At 46.6% G+C, this 21133-nt stretch overlaps 1 protein-coding gene across 3 annotated transcripts in view; it reads right to left on the reverse strand.

Annotated features, from left to right (window-relative positions):
• The window catches only part of KCNQ2 (potassium voltage-gated channel subfamily Q member 2), a 153558-nt gene that overhangs the window by 60076 nt on the left and 72349 nt on the right, over positions 1-21133 (reverse strand). For all 3 annotated transcript variants that reach the window (XM_063147113.1, XM_063147123.1, XM_063147104.1), the window contains exon 8: positions 15617-15711. In XM_063147113.1, coding sequence (XP_063003183.1) covers positions 15617-15711 — 95 coding nt within the window. The remainder of the gene's footprint in view (positions 1-15616; positions 15712-21133) is intronic.

Here is a 21133-nt window from a genome sequence, read left to right on the forward strand (position 1 = left end):
ACGTCCAGTCACAGAACCCCACCTGGAAAAAGTATCTCATAAAAAACAGTTTCAGAAAGAAAGGAGAAGCACTGAGCTTCCCCACCACAACTGCACTTTAAAGCTCTCCATCATTTTAAGGGATTCAGAAGCAATCCGATCTTAATACACAAGTCAACTGCTGCTACCAAATGCTACTTTGGTCTTCAGGCTTCCAAGCCTCTGAGTCCTTCATCTCTCCAGCCACCTTACTCCATTCCGATAGGATTTTCAGTATCTCCCCCTCCTTCCTCATACCCTCCTCTCCTAATGGCCTACAGGTGAGGTAGAATTTTGGCACACCTCCAACACTACCACTATTAGTTCTTGAACAGCATGGAATGGGTTCAAGAGGCCTGTAGCTGCTCTAAGGTCTTCATTGGCTGCACACCCTCCAATCTTAGGGGGTTGATGGGTTCAGCTCACTGCCTCACACAGTGAGGCATAAAACCACAGCGAGTACTGGACAATGCAGCACTTTCCTTAACTGTGTTCCCAGCCTTGCCTGGACACTATTGCTGCTGCCTGCTTGGGGACTGCTTCATGCCCTGGATCTCGCGGCTCCCTAGGTGACTGTCTGCTTTACCTCCCCCTAGAAACAGCCTTCATGGCATACAAGGCCTAGGATCTTGTGTGAGGCCTTCTCCCCGCGAAATCAAACCATGTTTTCACCCCCTTCCCAGCAACTGTTAAAGAGGAAGATTCTCCAGCAGGGCAGTATTCAGTTTTTAACTATGGCCCTGTTCAGAAGACACCCTAAACTACAGCTTTAACCACAGTGCTTAAGGCCAAAAGCCTTAGCCATCTTGGTTAAAGCCGTGGTTTAAGAAGGATGCAGACAAGCTGGAGCGTGTCCAGAGGAGGACAACCAGGATGATCAGGGGTCTGGAAACAAAGCTCTATGAAGAGAGACTGAAAGAACTGGGCATGTTTAGCCTGGAGAAGAAAAGATGGAGGGGAGACATGATAGCACTCTTCAAATACTTAAAAGGTTGTCACACAGAGGAGGGCCGGGATCTCTTCTCCATCCTCCCAGAGTGTGGGACATGAAATAACAGGCTCAAGTTAAAGGAAGCCAGATTCCGGCTGGACATCAGGAAAAACTTCCTGACTGTTAGAGCAGTACGACAATGGAATCGGTTACCTAGGGAAGTTGTGGGCTCTCCCACACTAGAGGCCTTCAAGAGGCAGCTGGACAACCATCTGTCAGGGATGCTTTAGGGTGGATTCCTGCATTGAGCAGGGGGTTGGACTCGATGGCCTTGTAGGTCCCTTCCAACTCTGCTATTCTATGATTTTATGATTCTATGTCTTCTGAATGTGGTCCTGTTGAGAAGACATCTTAAACCACAGTGGTTAAGGCTTTAACCATAGTGGTTAAGGCTTTTTTGTTATTTAAAAAAATCCGATTTAAATCAAAAAAATCCGATTTAAATCAAAAAAATCATTGATTTTTATCCACCCTAACCACTGTGGTTTAAGGTGTCTTCTGGACAGAGCTTGTATGTTACAGTGAATATCCAATATTCAATTATGAATGCCTGAGAATGCTGACAGTCACCTAAATGTGATGGTCAACATCCGCTTGGCTATATCTTGGAACGGTAGAAATTCTACACTTATTTTCACCTAGGTTGTTCATTTGTCAGCATTCTCCGTGAATGCTGACATTCACCGAATTTAGGGCAGTCATGCCACCAAATGCATAGATAGAGTTAGGAAAGGACCACAAGAACTTCTAATCCAAATTCCCAAAAAGGTTGAGCTCACACATTTTAGACTAGAGTATTGCAAGCAGACTGCACACTGTGCATCCACACAAGACAAAATGAAGTACACAACAGTAGATCCCTGCAGAGCAAAAGTTCCAGAAGGCTCCAGTAAGTGAGTTAGCTAGCATGCTATATAGGTGAAAGCCGATAAAAACCAGACACCCTTCAATATAACGACTCATGATTCTAAATACAGTCATCAATGAAGACCCGAAGAAGAAGCAAGATCCATCCAGTTGAAGCATATTTTGATATACGAAGCTGCTCTTAATTTCCTCAAAGGGGTGCCCTTCCTGTCAGTCACCAGAGTCAGGGAATATTCACCATGATAGGTAACTGCATTAACTAGTTCAAATAGCGAAGATTTGCCTGAAGTACATGTGAAGAGCTAGAGAAATCCCCAGATGGCCTGCTCGGTTCCCGTCTGGTTTTTAAGATTCAAAAGACCTTGCATATGGCTACCATCTTGTGGTGGTGGTGGTGGGTTTAAAGCTCCATCTGTCTTTGCGGGCTCCCTGTCCTACAGATTATTGTACTGCCATAGCAACAGACTCAAACCGAGGCAGCACTGATCAACAGGCTGCGTGAGCGAGTCGAGAACTCCAACATTCAAGGCATTTTGCCTTACCCTCCAACAGATCAGCACATAGTGTGCATGTGTGTGTGCTGAATCTGCACATGGTCAAATTCAAGCCAAGAACCTCCCCCTCCCAACACAGTAATGCGGTTGTAGCCTTGTTTACCTGCCTGTTTCACGCTGCTGTTTTTTTCGCTAAATAGGCAGGTGTTCTGAAGGTGAACAAGATTGAGGATTATACATCAAGATGTGCAAGACCTCTTTTACAACGCTTACCTGCTGTTGCATGAAAACAAACGCCCAAACGAAAGGGATGCACAGGCATACCAATGTTAAACCAGAAAAGGTTGAGCTTTTATCCAGTTCAGTTGCTCGCGTAAGTCCCGAAGCGGCTTGCAGAGCCCGCGATTTTTGACATTTCTGGGAATGGGAATCGTAATCACATCCCTGACGGGGGAAGACACTCCATCAGTACTCTGGGTGCACCCACAGCTGCTGCCTGACTCCTTCCCATGTCCCCATATAAGTTACTAGGGGGGAGTCTACGCCCGCCTTTTATTACAGGGTTGTACCGCAGTCATCACTAACGGGGCACATGATGTTCACCGGCTCCCATGGTGATCTCGGCTCCACCTTTCAGTTTCCCCGGAATATCCGACTGCTTTTGTCATGGTTTTTCCAGCTCTCTCACTTCCATTCCAAAGAACTTTTGCAGTGTGCCCCCCCCCCCTTTGAGAGGTCATTGCTGTTCACTGTGAGTTCCAGGTTCAACTAATAGCCAATCAGCTCTGAAGGCCATGTGCATGGGTATCGGAGACATGCAGGAGTGGAGCTGTCCGCCATTGCCACATGTTTTGGATGGGCACTGGCGTGTTTAACCGCCGAGTGTGTGTGTTTTTAATACAAACCTATTTCTGCGCAAGAGCGCATATGCGACGGAGTTCCTATCCCCCCATGTGTTTCTGCACGTCTGCGCTCATGCGCATGCCTCATGAATCAGCAAAAAAAAAAAACCTGCCCCGTAGCCATGTCATCTGCCCAGCACCGCCGACTTCTGCTGATCCACATGCACAAGCAGCATAACGGGGCACACGGGCTCCTGCAATGGCACTCCTGAAATTGCGGTACACATCAGGGCCATGTGTCCCATGAGTGCCGATCACAGAAGCGGAGAACATTCGGAAGCATCCCTCTTCTGTGCTGAAAATGCCTGCAGGTGTAGATTAGCCCCAGGTCTTGGGAAAGGGAGAGGTGGTGGCACTTACGGTATTAAGGCAAGCAGGGTCCCCTATTCAAACGCACAAAACAACCCTACTACCAGTTTTCTACCTGTGTTGAGGAAGAGACAGCAGTGACCAAAGCCTCCTGCCCACCCTAGAAGCAGGTTGCAGCGTTGGGCCCTCTTTGACTCTCTCCCCAAAGCTATTCATCTGTCTGAATTGCAAGCAGCCTTAAAGTGACACTCCATCCCTGTGAGGGAACACATGCCTGTTTTTTCATGCTACCCTGAGGAAGATTTTCACACATTATGTAGCCAAAATGGACATGTCTGCAAATGCAAGATTGCCCCCACTAGTCTGTTGTTCACACTTTACATTTTCAAATGTCCATACGAAACACCGTAGGTGTACACTTAAAAAAAACACAAAAAACAGAATGTGTGAATGTGGCCTGAAGGACGATGGCCAAACAAGACAGAATCAGTGCTGTATCCTTGTGAACGATTCAGGCTTCTGCCAGAATGCAAAATCAAGGGTCCATTAATTGCAACTTACAACCCAAAATTGTACAAACCAAGGCCATAGCTAGATGGGGCGATATCCCGGGGATCGTCCTGGGATCGTCCCTGTGCACCCACATGACGCACAGGGGATCCTGGGAGCAGGGAGGGATCCCTCCCTTTCCCCAGGATATCACCCTACCCTTTAGGTGTGTTTTTTCCATGGTCTCGGGAAGATCCCGAGACAGTGGAAAGTGTGGCCCGCTGTCACGGTTTGTCACGGCTCCTCACAGTTACTCACAAGGAGCCGGGAACCATGCATGGGGCACAGAGCTCCTCAGGAGCTCTGCAGTCTGCACCCATTGGGGGTGGGGTGGGGGGTGCAGGGAAAATTTTATTTTTAAAAAAACACACCACTTAACTTTCAGCACATGAGCGCTCATGCGCTCCCTCTGGTTTTTGGGTTGTTTTTTTTTAAATGGCGGGCACGACGTCCTGTTCCTCCAAGGCCGTAACGCGCTGCGTGTAAACAGAGGGGGAGATCTCGCGATAAAAATATCACGAGATACTCACTCCTCCATCGTGCTAGACCTGTAGGTCTAGCTGAGGCCCAAGTGGCCAATTTCAATAAATGAACTAGGAGCTAAACAGAACAGGTCACACACATTGTCCAATACAAATCTTGCAGACAATTGCAGCTGTAATATAAAAAAAAATGTACTTTCAAAACGAAACCAGATTTTTGTGGATATGCGTTGAAGCCAATGCATGTCAACTCCAAATGTCCTCAGCAAGATTTGAGTCAACCCAGCACCATCTTAAAACATTCCCATCCTTATGCTTTCAGTCCTGATTCAGTCCTTTAGGGTGGATTCCTGCACTGAGCAGGGGGTTGGACTCGATGGCCTTGTAGGCTCCTTCCAACTCTGCTATTCTATGATTCTATGAATGATCTCACCTAACTTATGTTGGCATATCATGTCAAATGCACATTCATTTTTATCATAGCTGCTTTTATTATACACACGGTGGTACTGCTTATGAAGCTCATGTGCCACTTATCATATACTTTAGATACCGCAAGACTTGGTCAGCAACAGCACAAGGGATAAAAAGAATGAAAGCAGCTTATTCAAGACAGGCTGAGCAAGACGCTCATGAATTTGCACATCTAGCTGGGTTTTTTTTTTCCTGCGATAGTAGTAAACTGGATAGAACTGGACCCAGGGAGAGCCCAGGATGTTTTTCCGCTCCAGCAGAACTGCAAAATCCACGTCAGAAATTGAATGTGGCGGATTACTCCAGCTGCCCTACTGGGGAGCTCCCAAACTCAATGAAAACTGGTCACCTGCCACTTATTATTAAAGGTGCAGATCAGATGACAAAGAAACACATTGAACATATCAGTTAGTTAATAAGTGATGTGTGAAAGAATGCCACCACAAAGTGGTTATATCAGTGGTCTCATAGAGCACCTCAATCTATTCATAGAATCATAGATAGCAGAGTTGGAAGGGGCCTACAAGGCCATCGAGTCCAACCCCCTGCTCAATGCAGGAATCCACCCTAAAGCATCCCTGACAGAGGGTTGTCCAGCTGCCTCATGAAAGCCTCCAGTGTGGGAGAGCCCACAACCTCCCTAGGTAACCGATTCCATTGTCGTACTGCTCTAACAGTCAGGAAGATTTTCGTGATGTCCAGCTGGAATCTGGCTTGCTTTAACTTGAGCCTGTTATTCTGTGTCCTGCACTCCGGGAGGATCGAGAAGAGATCCTGGCCCTCCTCTGTGTGACAACCTTTTAAGTATTTGAAGAGTGCTATCATGCCTCCCTTCAATCTCCTCTTCTCCAGGCTAAACATGCCCAGTTCTTTCAGTCTCTCTTCATAGGGCTTTGATTGCACCTCTAATTATCAGTATTAGTAGAATTACCATATTTCTTCGATTCTAAGACACATTTTTTCCCCAATATAAACATCTTTAAAAACGGGCTGCGTCTTAGAATCGATGGCATCTTAGAATCGCCTGCAAAGTGTGCCGTTATCCCTCCACCCTGCTCTTGATGCCCAGGCGGCTCAAGGGCTTGTTGAGCGCCTAAGCGGCTCTGCACTCACCATGTAGGCTGGGGAATGTGCGTGGCCTGATTCGGGGCCTCAGCGACGATCCGCGGCTGCCCTGGGCCTATTTGTGCTCCCCAGAGCTAACTGGGCTCATACACGCACCAAAGGAGCTCCGAGCCCTAAGCGGGCGCCGCCCGCCGCACCACGAGCACAGCCGGCCGGGTTGGGCCCAGTGGGCCTGGCTATGCGGCTTCAGCCGGGTCGGGCCTGGCGCGCGCCTCGCCTTGCGCATGGGGCCAGGGCGGGCGGGCGGGCGCCGCAGGGCTCGCGGAGGGTTGTGCAAGGTGGGCGGGTGCCGCCGGCTTCTCTGCCACAGCTGCGGCTGCTGGTTCTGTGCGGCGGAGGAGGTGCAGCAGCGCTGGCCGGGAAGACGGAGGTGACGCCCAGGAGGTGAGTTGCTGGCCTGGGGTGCGGGCGGGGCGAGCTCTGGGACTCGGAGCCCAGGGCGCCTGCGGGGCAGAGGGGTCTCTCCACCACCACTGGGCTGGCAGTGCACGTGCAGCCAGCTCCTTCGCGCCTCAGGGAGTTTCCACGGCTTATCTAGCCATGCCTGGAACAGGCCCCTCAGCACCGGCAGCTGGAGCTGGCCCAAAGTTGGGCGCCTCGCGAACAAACCCCCCCCCCCCCGCTCCCCACAAGAAGTGGTGGCATCTGGTAAAGCCTCCGGGCCCTTGCATGTGCGGTAGTATTAGGGCATGTCTACTCCTAAGGTTGTAGAGGGAGGGAGGGATGGGGGAGGATCACAGACTTTACCCGCTTCCGCGATCCTCCCCCAGTGTCCAAACGGCAGCGCGACATCCCAGAAGGAAAGAGGGACGTTGCGGCCACTTTTTCTTCTTCTTCTAGAGGAGACCCACATGCGAAATAGAAGTTTTTCAAAAAAACACAAAAAACCAACACCCAAACACACACACACACAGCGCCATTCTGGGAGGGCAAAAATGCTGCCCACCTCCATGGGCACGGAGCCACCCTGCACAGCTCCGTGCCCGTTTCAGGCCCCGGGAGCGATTGGCACACCAGCCACAGTCCTCAGGATGGTCCCGGGACCGTGGAGAAAATCAGGATAACTGGGCAATCCCTGCCTGACCCCGGGATCCCCTGTGCGTCATTTGGACATACAGGGACGATCCAGGGATGACCGGGGGGGGGGGGGGACACATGGTGTAGACATGCCCTTAGTGGTGTGGATCAGGTCAGTTTGTATAAGAATTTGCAAAGAATGAACTCCTCGAGTATTAAAGCTCCACCACCACTGCATCTCCTAGAAAAACTAACTCAGGTATTAGATGCTTAGTGTAACCTTTGAGAATGTGCCCCCTTGTGTAAATTGCAGCAAAGTAAGGCCGTGACTCGGTTGGTTCATGCTATTTTCACAGAGCGTCTCATGCAGTTTCACATAAGCACATTAAGAATGAAAGAGAGCCCTGCACATTGATGGCCCGGGGACGCATCGCACATTGCGAAAACCACGGATGTGGAAACTGACATCGCCTGCTGTATTTAGCATCCAGGGAAATACTCCAACCGTCCCTCCCCCTTCCCTAAGCTCAGGACTGCCATATTGTGTCATCCGCCTGCAGGGAAATGACACAGCCTGTTTCTACGCTAGGGAGACCTCTGAAAAGGATTCTTGCTTCTGGGAAATTCCCCTCCCAAAGCGTCATGATGGGATTCCCCATGCTATCTGCGCGAATTTATTCTGCTGGCCAAGTAAACAGCAATTGTAAAGAGAAGTCGAGGCACAAAATAATGCATTACTATCGATGGAAACCGGTAGGGGCCGGTGATTCCGACGTCAGGGGGTCGGTGAATCCACTCCAGGTTTCTGACAGACCCAGCCAGAACTCTAAAGGAGCAGAAGCCTCCGCTAATGGAAACCGTCTCATCTAAATAGCATCACCAAAAATAAAAGGCTCGCTTAAGTGGTCAGGAATAACGAAGATTTGTTTCAGCACTGACTGATTGAGGGTTGTGCTCTCTAATTAATAGCCCTTGTTCATTGCACCGCTTCGGTTTACTAAATTGGACCAGAATTATAAATGTTGGATTTCTTCTGCCAGAGTACTCCTGAAACAATGCCCAAGGGAAGACTGTTCCAGGGTTTTATAAGAATGCGCGTGTGCGTGTACATTATTTATATTGTATTTATTTATTTATTTAAAAAAGTTTGCAATACAATAGTGACAACAGACGAACAAAAAGCACAAAAGGGGTGTTTATATTCTTTAACAATCAAATACATGATTTAAAACATAGAGAATTTTAAAAAGTCAAAAACAGGAAAACAAAAAAATTAAATCCATAAAAATGTGACCGCAGCCTCAAATCCCATGCAGGAGATAAAACTGATTTAGGGTACAATCCTATGCACGTTTAGACAGAAAATATTCCTACAGCTCCCAACAGGCTTTTATCACTTTGACATCTTTATATTTCTTATATTATAGACTTGGGCCATAGCTAGACCTAAGGTTTATCCCTGGATCGTCCAGGGGTCAAACCTGTTCATGTAGGTGACACACAGGGGATCCAGTGCTGAGGCAGGGGTGAACCCTGGATGATCCCAGGATAAACCTTTGGTCTAGCTGTAGCCTAGGTCTGAGTATCAGCTTTAGAACAGCGGAACGAAAATGTCCTCCTACCCTATTGGCAAGACCCAAATCAGAGTTCGGGGTGCCTTTCGGGGGTAGGTTAGTCTGGAGTACAGCCCCCTTGGACATTTTTAATTGGGGGTGGGGGGAGAGAGAGGTAGCTGTTTCCTATAAATAAAGTGAGCAAAATTGGGTTGGGTGAGAGACGCACACTTGAGAGCTGTTATATTTTATCTCTGAAGCTTCCATCGCAGTAACACAATTGACATGATGTAGCAGTCTCCTAGGGGCATTCTGGGAGGAAAATATTGCAGCTGCTCAGCTAGTGGCCTCTGGGAGTTTCCCCACCCTCCATTTCACCCACACTTTGAAAAGCAACCACAGCATGGCTCCTTTTAACCACCAACACCCACATAAACCAGTAGTTATTAATAGCTATTCTCCGATAATAGCTATTCTCTTTGGGTTTCCGACTGTCGTAACCCACCGCCGCTAGAGAGATAAGCAAGCTGGAAACGTCAATAAACAGCCCACGGTCGAAAGCCAAAAGTATCTGCCAGAAACCGGGTCAAACAATGTTGTGTTCAGGAATGCGCCAAAGAGTAGTCAGAGTCCGATCCAAGGTTAGGTTAAGGCAAGATCAGGGAGCTGGTATGCAAAAACAACAAAGACGCAGCAACAATTGTTTCCAGCACTGCTCAGTGCTTCTGGTTCTCTTCTTATAGGGATGTTGGTGATTAATGATCGAGGTCAGCTGCAGAGGCCTGAGCTAGCCTCGGCCTGTTTCTGTGACAGGCCGCTGCCCAAACACTCCCAGGCTCAGCTGTTCCTCCTTTCGGCTGAATCCCTCAAACTGAAGCACAACACTGGCCCCGTTCAGACAACATGCTAAACCATGCTGCTTAACCACAAAATGGTTAATGGAATGCATTAGGAATGCAAGTTGTCTGAACTGACTTGCAAAACAAAAGATGTTTGAAATAATAATAATAATAATAACAACAACAACAACAACAATAATAATAATTCTTACCCGCCTCTCCAATTGGATCGAGGCAGGGAACAACAAGAAGCATAAAATACATTAAATACTGATTAAAAACATGGTATACACGGTTTAAAAACATCCTAAAAGCATCCTAAAAACATCCTAAAATATCCTAAAATTCTACTCGATAGGCCTGCCGGAAGAGATCAGTCTTGATCGCTTTCTTGAATGCTAAAAGACCGTCAAGCTGACGAGTCTCCTCCGCCAGGCTATTCCACAGTTTGGGAGCAGTAAAAGAGAAGGTCCTTTGGGTTATGGTTGTCAGCCTAGTCTGCTGACTGAAGCAGATTCTTCCCAGAGGACCTGAGTGTGTGGGACGGATTGCATGGGAGAAGGCGATCCAGCAGGTAGCCTGGACCCAAACCATGTAGGGCTTTAAAGGTGATAACCAACACTTTATACTTCACCCGGAAACTAATTGGCAGCCAGTGAAGAGATTTTAGGAATGGTGTGATGTGATCACCCCTAGATGTTCCAGTGACCAATCTGGCTGCCATATTTTGAACTAGTTGAAGTTTCCGGACTAGCCACAAAGGTAGCCCTATGTAGAGCACATTGCAGAAGTCAAGCCTCAATGTTACCAGCACGTGCACTACCATCTTTAGGTCTTCTAACTCTAGGAAGGGGTGCAGCTGAAATATACAGTTTATGACCTATGAAGCAAACAGTGGCATAACTTCGAAAAGCTGACTTTTAAAAATGTTGTGGCATCCTGGGATAGATCTGTATGAAATGGGTAAAATTTATTTCATCTTCCTCTTCTCTGGGATGAAAACCTCTGAATAAGCTAACGCAGTTTATTTATGAAATCTAAATGCAAGCCAGTCTCTTCTATAAAAAAAAAAAAGAGGGGGGAGGAATCTGGCATTGTGTTAAACAGTCCCACCCCACACCCTAGACAAGCCTCCCTCAACCTGGTAACCTCCAAATGTTATGGACTTCAGTTCCCATCAGCTACAGCTAGTATGGACAATGGTCAGGAATGCTGGGAGTTGTAGGCCAAAACATCTAGAGGGCACCAGGTTGGGGAAGGCTACCTTAAGCCATAAATCAATGGTGGGGAGTTTCAGGCTCCGGGGCCCAAATCCATCCCTTCCACTAGCCCCACTCCCTTTCCCCCAAAGTTTAGAGGTTTCCCAACTTTGGTACAGTGTTTTCCCCATTCTAAAAGGTTGAAAGGCCTCTCCTAAGGCTACAATATGCTAGGGTTTGGAATAAGTTGATCCCACCCCATTGCCTCTGGCTCCACCCACGACAGAATGCTGCCCCTGAGAGTTTCTCCGAAATGGAATTCATGTCTCAGGCTGAAAGAAGTTCCCCAACCCTGCCATAAGCGAATGAGCCTTCCTCTCCCACTAAACACCTATCACACATTACCCTTGCCCACTTAGCCCGTGCTGACTAGCTCTCCCTCTCCTCCTTGCCCTGGCTACCAGCTGCTTCTGCCCCTGTGGTTATTCTCCCTTGCCCTAACCCACCCTGCCTCGGTGGATCCTGCAAAGTCCATGGTACCGAATGCCTTGAAGTAAATTAGAAAGCAGTGGTGTTCTCTCAGGATTAGTGTCCTGTAAACAACCCCATTATGTGGAAATATGCATTTCTTCGAACATCTGTATACTGCCCAATAGCCACGGTCAGAAATACATTCAGATGGTCTGCTTGGATAAGGCCATGCCTCAGGAATTAGACTGGATGCATTTCGATTCCTAGCAGACGTCTCTCACTCTGGCTGATAGCGACATCGCTGCCATTCAACCTCACAAAATCCAATTTATTTCTGGTGGCTTTTCAGTCTTGGCATTCAGCCACACAAAGATATATGAGAAGGATATTATTTTTTATTTTACTTTACTTTATTTTACTTTAGAGTACGAAAGAGCTTTAATTAAACAGACTAGGATAAAAAGGATAAAGCCACTGTCAATTAGGGCAGGGCTGGGCAGAAGGTAGATTATTACTGGGATCTAACTGTAGAGGAATTAATCTTATATACATCAGTTGCTGGGGAACATGGGTGGGAGGGTACTATTACACTGTGTCCTGCTTGTGGGTCCCTGATTGACAGCTGGACCCTTGGTCTGATCCAGCTGGGCTCTTTTATGTTATTATGTTCTTAGATCTCTGGGTGAATTGCCATAGATTGCCTAGAGCTTCCTACTCACAACTTACTAAAGCAGTAACAATAACTGGGGATACCCACGTATCTGGGAGTAAGCTCCACTAATTCAGTGAACTTACTTCTAAGTAGACACGTATAGGATTGAGCTATAAAAGGCACCCCTCCAACCGTGCAATCCTATGCTTGTTTAATTGGAAGAAGTTCCATGGCACTCAATGGCGCTTACTCCCAGGTAAGTGAGTATAAGGTGGTGGTGGTATTGACCAGGTGGATTAGATTGAGGAGTTTGGGGAAAAGAAGTGGAGTTTTGAGTGATACAGCTCTCAGCTCATTCCCAGTACCGAAAACAAATTCCCAGGGTGAACATATGCTCTGAAGCAGCCTTGTCCCTTCCTTTTCAGTGTGTGTCTGCAACCCTAACCCACTAGTTTGCAACTGTTTCCAATTGACAGACTTCAGGGTTATAGCAAAAACAAAGTAAATCCTGCAAATCTGAAGTCTGCCCACCCCTGAATTAGGAGGCAATTGCTGAGCTTTTCTACAAGAGGCATTTCTTGCGCACTCATCATGTCTTACGGTTGTTTACGGGTTCTTTTGATGATGGTATGTCCCTCCAGTTTCCCTTCTGTTTTTTAAGAGAACTTTCATGGGATTTTTGAGAGCAGGGAAAATGCAGTATTACTTGGGGGGGGAAAGAAACAAAACACATTTCCTCACTTACATAGTTGTGTTATTTCGCTATGCCACACCGCCACCTAGAGGTTATGTAGCCTGAAAGCAGGAAAGGAAAAGCTCTTTGTGTAAAGCTCAGATCTCAATTCTGTGACAAAACTGCCCAGAGAGCCTCAGCTATTGGGCAGGATAATAAATAAATAAATAAATAAATAAATAAATAAATCTGAAAGCAAATACAGCAGATTAACAGCCTCATGTAGAAAAGCTTGCAACCAACTCTACTCTATATGTGTGACTTGTGCCTTCAAGCTGACTCTCTCTCTATGTGTGAACAGGTAGGAGGGTAGGTAAATGTACAAGACCACACTGCAAATACTCTTGAAACATGTACATAAAGGGAGCACAACCAGTCACAGAAATTCTGTATATCTGGAGGTAAAGTATCTGAGGATTTCCCACACTTTTTTGTTAACTTAACAGTCTATTAGCATTTGGAAAGGAAAGGAACCTCTCGTGCAAGCACTGAGTCATTACTGACCCTTGGAGGGACACCAGCTTTCGCTGATGTTTTCTTGGCAGGCCTTATAGCGGGGTGGTTTGCCGTTGCCTTCCCCGGCCATTATTACCTTCCCCCAGCTAACTGGGTACTCATTTTACCGACCTCGGGAGGATGGAAGGCTGAGTCGACCCGAGCCGGCTGCCTGAAACCAGCTTCCGCTGGGATCGAACTCAGGCCGTGGGGAGAGTTTCAGCTGCAGAAACTGCTGCTTTACCACTCTGCGCCACACGAGGCTCGTATTAGCATTTAAGAAAGCAATTAAGACTGATCTCTTCCGGCAGACCTATCCAGTGGAATTTTTAGGATGTTTTTAGGATGTTTTTAGGATGTTTTAACAATGTATATTATGTTTTACTTCACTTTTACATATTTTATATTTCCCCACCTCAATCACGATGGAAAGGCAAGTAAGAAATAAAACAATTATTATTATTATTATTATTATTATTATTATTATTATTATTATTATTATTATTATTATTATGCTATTCTGCATGCAAAGTATTCAACACAGATGTTGAATAATCAGCTCTACCGTTGGAAATAGAAATATTTACTTCCTGTTGTTAACAGACTTGCAAGGCTCAGAGTCTATTTTTGAAACCGCTGCAGCTAAATTGCATCAGTGCTCCGTAAGATCTGTGTGTCGTTATCATTTCCATCGTGTGAACAGGCTCTACAAAAGAGCTGGGCATATGACAGCCCCTAATGGGTGACGTTTCCCATTAGCCCTACAGACAAGTCAGATATGCTGAATGCATCAGATGTTTCCAAAAGTAAAACAAGTTACAACATGTCTGTCCTCACCCACCACCAACCACATTGAAGTACACACCCTTCTATAGTCAACTAATTCTCTGCGCACTGTTAAAACATCCAAGCCACCTCCCCCCTTGCTGTGCTTAGCTTTCTGCAGGGCCGGTGACAGGCTTTTTTGCGCCCTAGGCAAGGTGAGCTGCTTTCACCCCACACACACACCGTATCCCCCCCACACACACATACACGCTCCACGCGGCCCGCTCACCCCGGGGCCAGGGACAGGGCTTACCGTTGGCAAGCGGGCGGCTGCCGGTGCCCCGATCCGGCCCGAGGCGAGCGAGCTGGGCAGCAGGAGCGCTACGCGTGGCGCCCGACTCCTCTGGCCTCCCGGACGCGGCGGCGGTGGAGTTTCATTGAGGGGCGTCGAGGCGGGCTGCTGCGCTTTGCCTCCGTCCTCCGGGTTGAAGCGGCAAGCGGGAGGCTGGCCACATGGCTGGGCGGAGGGAAGAGAGGGAAGGGCGGGTGGCGGGGGGGGAGGGGGAGGAGGGGGAGGAGGAGGAGGCAATCACGCCGGGCGAAGGAGCAGCCGGCGGCGCGCTACAGGCTGTCACCCCTCTCCGCCAGGCGGCTCCACGTTCTGATGTCCGGCGCGCGCCAGAAGTCAGAACGTGGAGCTGTTCCTTCCCCCCCGCCCCCAGCGTCCCGGCTTGGGTTCGGCTGGGAGCCCCCAGCCGAAGCCAAGCCGGGAAGCTGGGGGAGGGCGGTCAGACAGCTCCATGTTCTGATGTCCGGCGCGCGCCGGATGTCAGAACGTGGAGCCGCCCGCCCCCGCCCCCCAATGTCCCAGGTTGGCTTCGGCTGCTGGACGGGTGCTCAGCTGAAGCCAAGCCAGGGACGCTGGGGAGCAGGGCGAACGGGGCACCCGGAAGCTGCCCTCACTCGGCAAGAGCGGCTCTGGGAGTGGGAGGGCGACTTCCAGGGGCACTGAACTTGGCGCTCTAGGCGGCCGCCTAACTGGCCTTTATGGAAGCACCGGCCCTGGCTTTCTGGCTAGGAGCAAATTACAAGTAAAATTTGGGTTCAATTGCCTGGGGATCTTCATTTTTTCTATTCTTCCATGTTGGAAGCCAAAGGAACTGGAGTCAATAAAGTCTACTCCCGGTTGGTTCTTGGAAGCAGTCAAGGTTTACAGTAAGGCAGAAGTACGACAAAATCCCCACTACACTAACAAAACAGAACAGCTCAAAATGCTAAATGTTACAGGGGATTTGGAAGAGAAGGTTGTTCTTCTTTTACCTACTTTTCCAGGAGAGCCCTTCAGGTGGTCTTCAGGCATTGCCGTGGAAACTGTCACAAAATAATACCACCGATAACAGGTGCAGAAAAATAAAGATGGAAACCGACACAAGACATACACACAAACACACACGTACAAGAAAAAAAAAAAGAAATTAATACAATGGACATGAACGCAATGGGGAAATAAATCTACAGCATTTGGAAAGAAAATTAAACTTACACAAAACAAGAACAGAAGCCCTTGGAGAGCTTTTTAACTTAATGCAAGCAAAAATGTTGGCTTAAACAAAAATAAGCACGTTGAATGGAACTATGTATATCCACAGAAGAGGAATAACAGGTTTAAAGGAACTCCTACCTGTACATGGGGACAGTGACGGTTCGCTCATAATAATTCCACGTGGAGTGCAAATCTGTTCGAGTGAGGTTAGTGGCATAGAACCTCCATGCAGCCTGTGAGGGGAAGAATGAAACGTGGGCATGAATTGTTAAAACCAGCAAATTCCAGTAACGACAGGAAGCAGATTTTGTTAAAATCTCTAGTTTTCACAATAAAGGAGTCAAGCCGAGGCTGAAGATGATAGACAGAACTAGAGCTCTCAAAGTTCTCCACCCTATTTTTGGGCAGAGAAAACGGGGGGACGCAATTTCACCGAATTTCTCCAAGGGGAGGAGAAATTCTCCCAACAATTTCTCACAGTTATGCACCACCATTGGCAAGGATTGTAGAACAGCTTCTTTCTCTCGTTTTTCCCTAAGGGTTTTTTTTTTGGGGGGGGGGGCTTGCACTGCCACTGCAAGTAGCAACAGCATTGATGGTGCTATATAAATAAATAAATAATAATAATAATAATAATAATAATAATAATAATAATAACTGTGTTGGCAGCCTGGCCCCCATTTTGCATCCTCCACAATGCCCCGGAAACGTACTTGGCATCACTCCAGGGCATTGAGGGGAGGGAATGCAGCCACCACAAAAACAGTAAGAGTGAAGAAAATACAGAGAAAATTCTGAAAAGGGTCCTTTTATTTCTAGGGGGTAAGAAAAGAAAAATCTCAGGAAAGGGCTTTCATTTTTGTGCCTCATTCTCAAGGCATTTTATAATTTATTTGAAATGTGCTGGTGGTGTATTTGATCTTAACTAATCACTGTGAGGTGGCTCAGGGTACTGTCTATATTTTTATTTTTTTATTATTTATTTTAGCATTTATATCCCACATTTTTTCCTCCAAGGAACCCAAAGCGGCATACATAAACCTCCTCTCCATTTTATCTTCACAACAACAACCCTGTGAAGTAGGTTGGGCTGAGAGTCTGTGACTGGACCAAAGTCACCCAGTGGGTTTCCATAGCCGAGTGGGGACTAGAACCCAGATCTCCTGACTCTCAGTCCAACGCTTTAGCCACTACACCACACAGGCTCTTTTATTACACACTTCACTATTGCTCTATAGTCTCCCAGGCTGCCTGCACTTCCTGATCTGAAAAGGCCCTATGGGAGGAATACACTCATGATGTCTTCCCCTGGGCGGGAAGTGCAGAAAGCCAAAGAGGCTACAGATGACTGTACAATGAAAGACGGAATACTCACAAACACTCCTCAGCCATCCCATAAGTATGGTAAGCACAAGAAGCCTGAACCAAACCCATAAGAATTTCTCCAAAATTTCTCCTCCGTTGAATTTCTTTTCAAAAGCAATTTCTTTTCTATCACACTGAATGAGAAAGGCTGACATTTTCGTGGGAGAAATTTTCGGCACGGCACTAGACAGAGCGACCTAGATTCATAGTATTGATTTTCTTAAATCTAATTGACAGGAGTCAACAGCCCCTCAGTATCCTGGGGCTGTGATAGTTTTGCATGGTACGGAGAAGCAAAAAGCCATTGTCATTTTGATTTTCTAACATGTAAAGAGGAAAGGTGCAGCTCGCCTGCACATGGCTGTGGGTCCAGCACATGTTTTGTAAGCAAAAGGTCCCGGGTTCAAACCCCATCATCTCCAGGTAGGAGTGTGTTCAGAGGAGAGCAACCAGGATAATCAGGGGTCTGGAAACAAAGCCCTATGAGGAGAGACTGAAAGAACTGGGCAGGTTTAGCCTGGAGAAGAGAAGATTGAGGGGAGACATGAGAGCACTCTTCAAATACTTAAAAGGTTGTCACACAGAGGAGGGCCAGGATCTCTTCTCGATCCTCCCAGAGTGCAGGACACGGAATAACGGGCTCAAGTTAAAGGAAGCCAGATTCCAGCTGGACATCAGGAAAAACTGCCTGACTGTTAGAGCAGTATGACAATGGGAGGTTGTGGGCTCTCCCACACTAGAGGCCTTCAAGAGGCAGCTGGACAACCATCTGTCAGTGATGCTTTAGGGTGGATTCCTGCATTGAGCAGGGGGTTGGACTCAATGGCCTTGTAGGCCTCTTCCAACTCTGCTATTCTATGATTCTATGACTGGAAAAAACCAGCAGAGCCGTTGCAAGTCAGTATAAACGTTACTGAGCTTAATGGAACAATAATTTGACTGATAAGGCAGCTTCCTATGTTCATTTAGAGCAGGAGCTAAATATTATAAAGAGTCATGGATGCATTCTGCGGCTGCTTGTTCCCTCTTCCTCATAAAATCTCCCGCAATCCAATGTATGATGCATCATCCCTTCAATAACTGCCTTGTGATAGGTAGTGCAAGGCAGAAACAATGAGACATTCAAGTCTTCTCTCTCTCTCTCTCTCTGCCAAGTTTTTAGCACTCTTCTCGATGAAAAAAAAGTGTTAAGCTCGATAATTATTTTTTAAAAATGCAAATGCACTCAGGCTGTATGTACAGGCATCTGTTCCTGCAAAAAATTAAAAATTAAATCCTGCATCCCCGTTTCAGCACCATAGCTGCAGAACCATACTGTGGGCGCAGGAATGTTCGGGCCATTAAAAGCCTGAGTCTGCTCATGTAATTAAATAAACCCGTCTGCTCTTCTTTCTTTCATCCCCTGCTGTCGCCAGCTCAGGACTGGCTTGCAGGGCTTCTTTAGCCCCATGAAAGAGCACGTTGCTCAACCTATATTTGTTCTTGGCTGATGCCCAGTGCAGGGGTGAGCAACACCAGGGGATCCAGGGCAAATTTCCACCCCTGGGCATGTCCCCGGACAGCGTCTCTGCTTCCGCCCCACTGAAATATCGATTGCTGTGGGCAGTGCACGCCAGGGGGGTACGTACGTGGCCCGTATTACCCACCCCTTCCCTAGCAATTAACTAAATCTTGTCGATTTTTCCTGTATAATATTGCCAGGATTCGATCATTTTTGTCTGTCTCTTCCGCCAAGACGCTTGTTCATGCACTGGTTATTTCACGGTTGGACTACTGCAACCTTCTTCTCTCTGGCCTTCCTTCTTCTCACATCAGTCCGTTGGTTTCTGTTCACCACTCTGCCGCAAAGATCATCTTCTTGGCTCACCGCTCTGACCATGTTACTCCGCTTCTGAAATCTCTTCATTGGCTTCCAATTCACTTCAGAATCCAATATAAACTTCTCCTGTTAACCTTCAAAGCTTTTCACGGTCTAGCTCCTTCCTATCTCTCCTCTCTCCTCTCACACTATTGCCCCGCTCGTGCTCTTCGCTCCTCTGATGCCATGTTTCTCGCCTGCCCAAGGGCCTCTACTTCCCTTGCTCGGCTCCGTCCATTTTCTTCTGCTGCCCCTTACGCCTGGAACGCTCTTCCAGAACATTTGAGAACTACAACTTCAATCGCAGCTTTTAAAGCTCAACTAAAAACTTTTCTTTTTCCTAAAGCTTTTAAAACTTGATGTTGTGCAGACTTTATACTGTTAGTTTTACCCTACCCTGTGCCTGCTTACCCTACCCTGTGCCTGTTTGCATTCTTTTCCCCTCCTTATTGTTTTACTATGATTTTATTAGATTGTAAGCCTATGCGGCAGAGTCTTGCTATTTACTGTTTTACTCTGTACAGCACCATGTACATTGATGGTGCTATATAAATAAATAATAATAATAATATAACAGGGGGCGCTTGTTGCCCACAGTAGCCCGTCTTCATGTGGCATCTTTTAGCTGAACAAATGCTTCCAAACGTTCCACCCAACTTCAGGTTCCAACCAGAAGAGTGTTGCAAGGTGCCTTTAGACTTTTTGAGAAAAGCTTCGAAGGACACAATCACACGAACGTTTAGACAGGAAAAATAATCCTACAACTCCCAGCATTCCCCATGGCTGGATGTGGAATGCTGGGAGTTGGAGTACTTTTTTCTGTCTAAACATGCATAGGATTGCCCCCTAAGAAAATTATTACTATTATCTCTGCTCTCACTTGTGGCAGTTTTTCTAGACGGCTATGATGGGCATTGCCAAGTCATGCTGTCCTTTACTGACTCAAAAACTTCCTGACTATTGAACATGTTTTGAGTGTGACTCCTTTCTGGATGTTGGTATGGATGTATTTTGGTAGGTTTTCTGTACAGTTTTTTGATGGGATGCTGGTGACTGATGTAACTAACAGAATAATTGTAACCTTCTCCTGTTGCCATAGTTCTTTGACTTCCATAGCAGTAGAAGTCTCTTTTCCTCTTCCTTTTCTGCAACATTTTTGTCATTAGGTATTGCTATGTCAATGAGGTACGTGTGTTTTTCTTTTTTGACTCTAACTGTTACGTCTTGTTGATTGCAAGGTATTGTCTTGTCCTTATGATTTGTTCTGTCCCAGTATATTTTATGGTCTGCATTTTCCAAGATTGTTTTGGGAGAGTATGTATAGTATGGTGTAGGTTGTTTGATGACATTGAATTTGATGGCCAGTTGTTGGTGAAGTATTTTTGCAGCCGTATTGTGTCTGTTCATATAGTCCATTCCTGCCAGAACTTATCGTCATCATCATCCTATTGCTTTTACTGCTTCTTCTTAACCCTACTTCTCCTACCTAAATGCAAATGTAAATAGTAAAAGTAAACATTATTCCTTGTGCCCCATTCTCCCAAATGACCCCATTTTTGCAGTATTCAAATGCTTTAAAAAAACTGACGCTGAACAAATCCTTTAAAAAATAATAATCAAATCTTCATACTAGAGAAGCAGAGTGGCTAGAATGCTGGAACTTACATGACCTTGAAACCAAACCCTCCACCTCATCTTGCAGGCGGTCCTACCTCACAGGGTTGGTGTGAGGACAAAATGAGATTACCCCATGTATGTCACCCTGATCTTGAGGGGAAAGGCAGATAGATGAATGAATCCAAATGCTGACAGGCATAATCTAGACTGATTGCAGGTCCAGCATTTTCCTGGCACACCATTCATTGCGTGTTGATGCAAAGTATGAATAGAGTACGGATTTTTCTTTTCTTTTTTAAAAACACTGCACACCGCTGGTAGGATTTCTCAATCAAGGGAAAGGATTTGCTGGCTTGTGTCACCTCCTAAGGAAGAAATAAAGCATGGAACTCTGGCTCTGAGTCAGATGGGAATTGATTCCCTGGGGAGAAGTGCCTAAAAGCCTCCATTAAGTCCCTGAAGTACGCTTGAAGCATAGAGAGAAAGAAAAGATCCAGCACTATTTTTAGCCTCACAAGCAGGACCAAGGCAAAGGCAGGTGGAGCAGGGGAGTATTAGAGCACTTCCTTACTATTATTATTATTATTATTATTATTATTATTATTATTATTATTTGTATCGCACCTTTTGCCCAATGCTGGGCCTCAAGGCGGCCTTACAAAGTTTAAAATATACATGGAGGGGGGGAAACAAAACCATAAACATTTAAAATACACAACAAAATTATAAGACATTAACATAGATGGAGGGCCAGATTATTCTCCAAAGGCCTGCTGGAACAAAAAAGTTTTAGTCTGCATCGGAAAGCCCATCAA

Source organism: Elgaria multicarinata, chromosome 1 (genome assembly GCF_023053635.1).
Source record: "Elgaria multicarinata webbii isolate HBS135686 ecotype San Diego chromosome 1, rElgMul1.1.pri, whole genome shotgun sequence".
Classification (NCBI taxonomy): domain Eukaryota; kingdom Metazoa; phylum Chordata; class Lepidosauria; order Squamata; family Anguidae; genus Elgaria; species Elgaria multicarinata.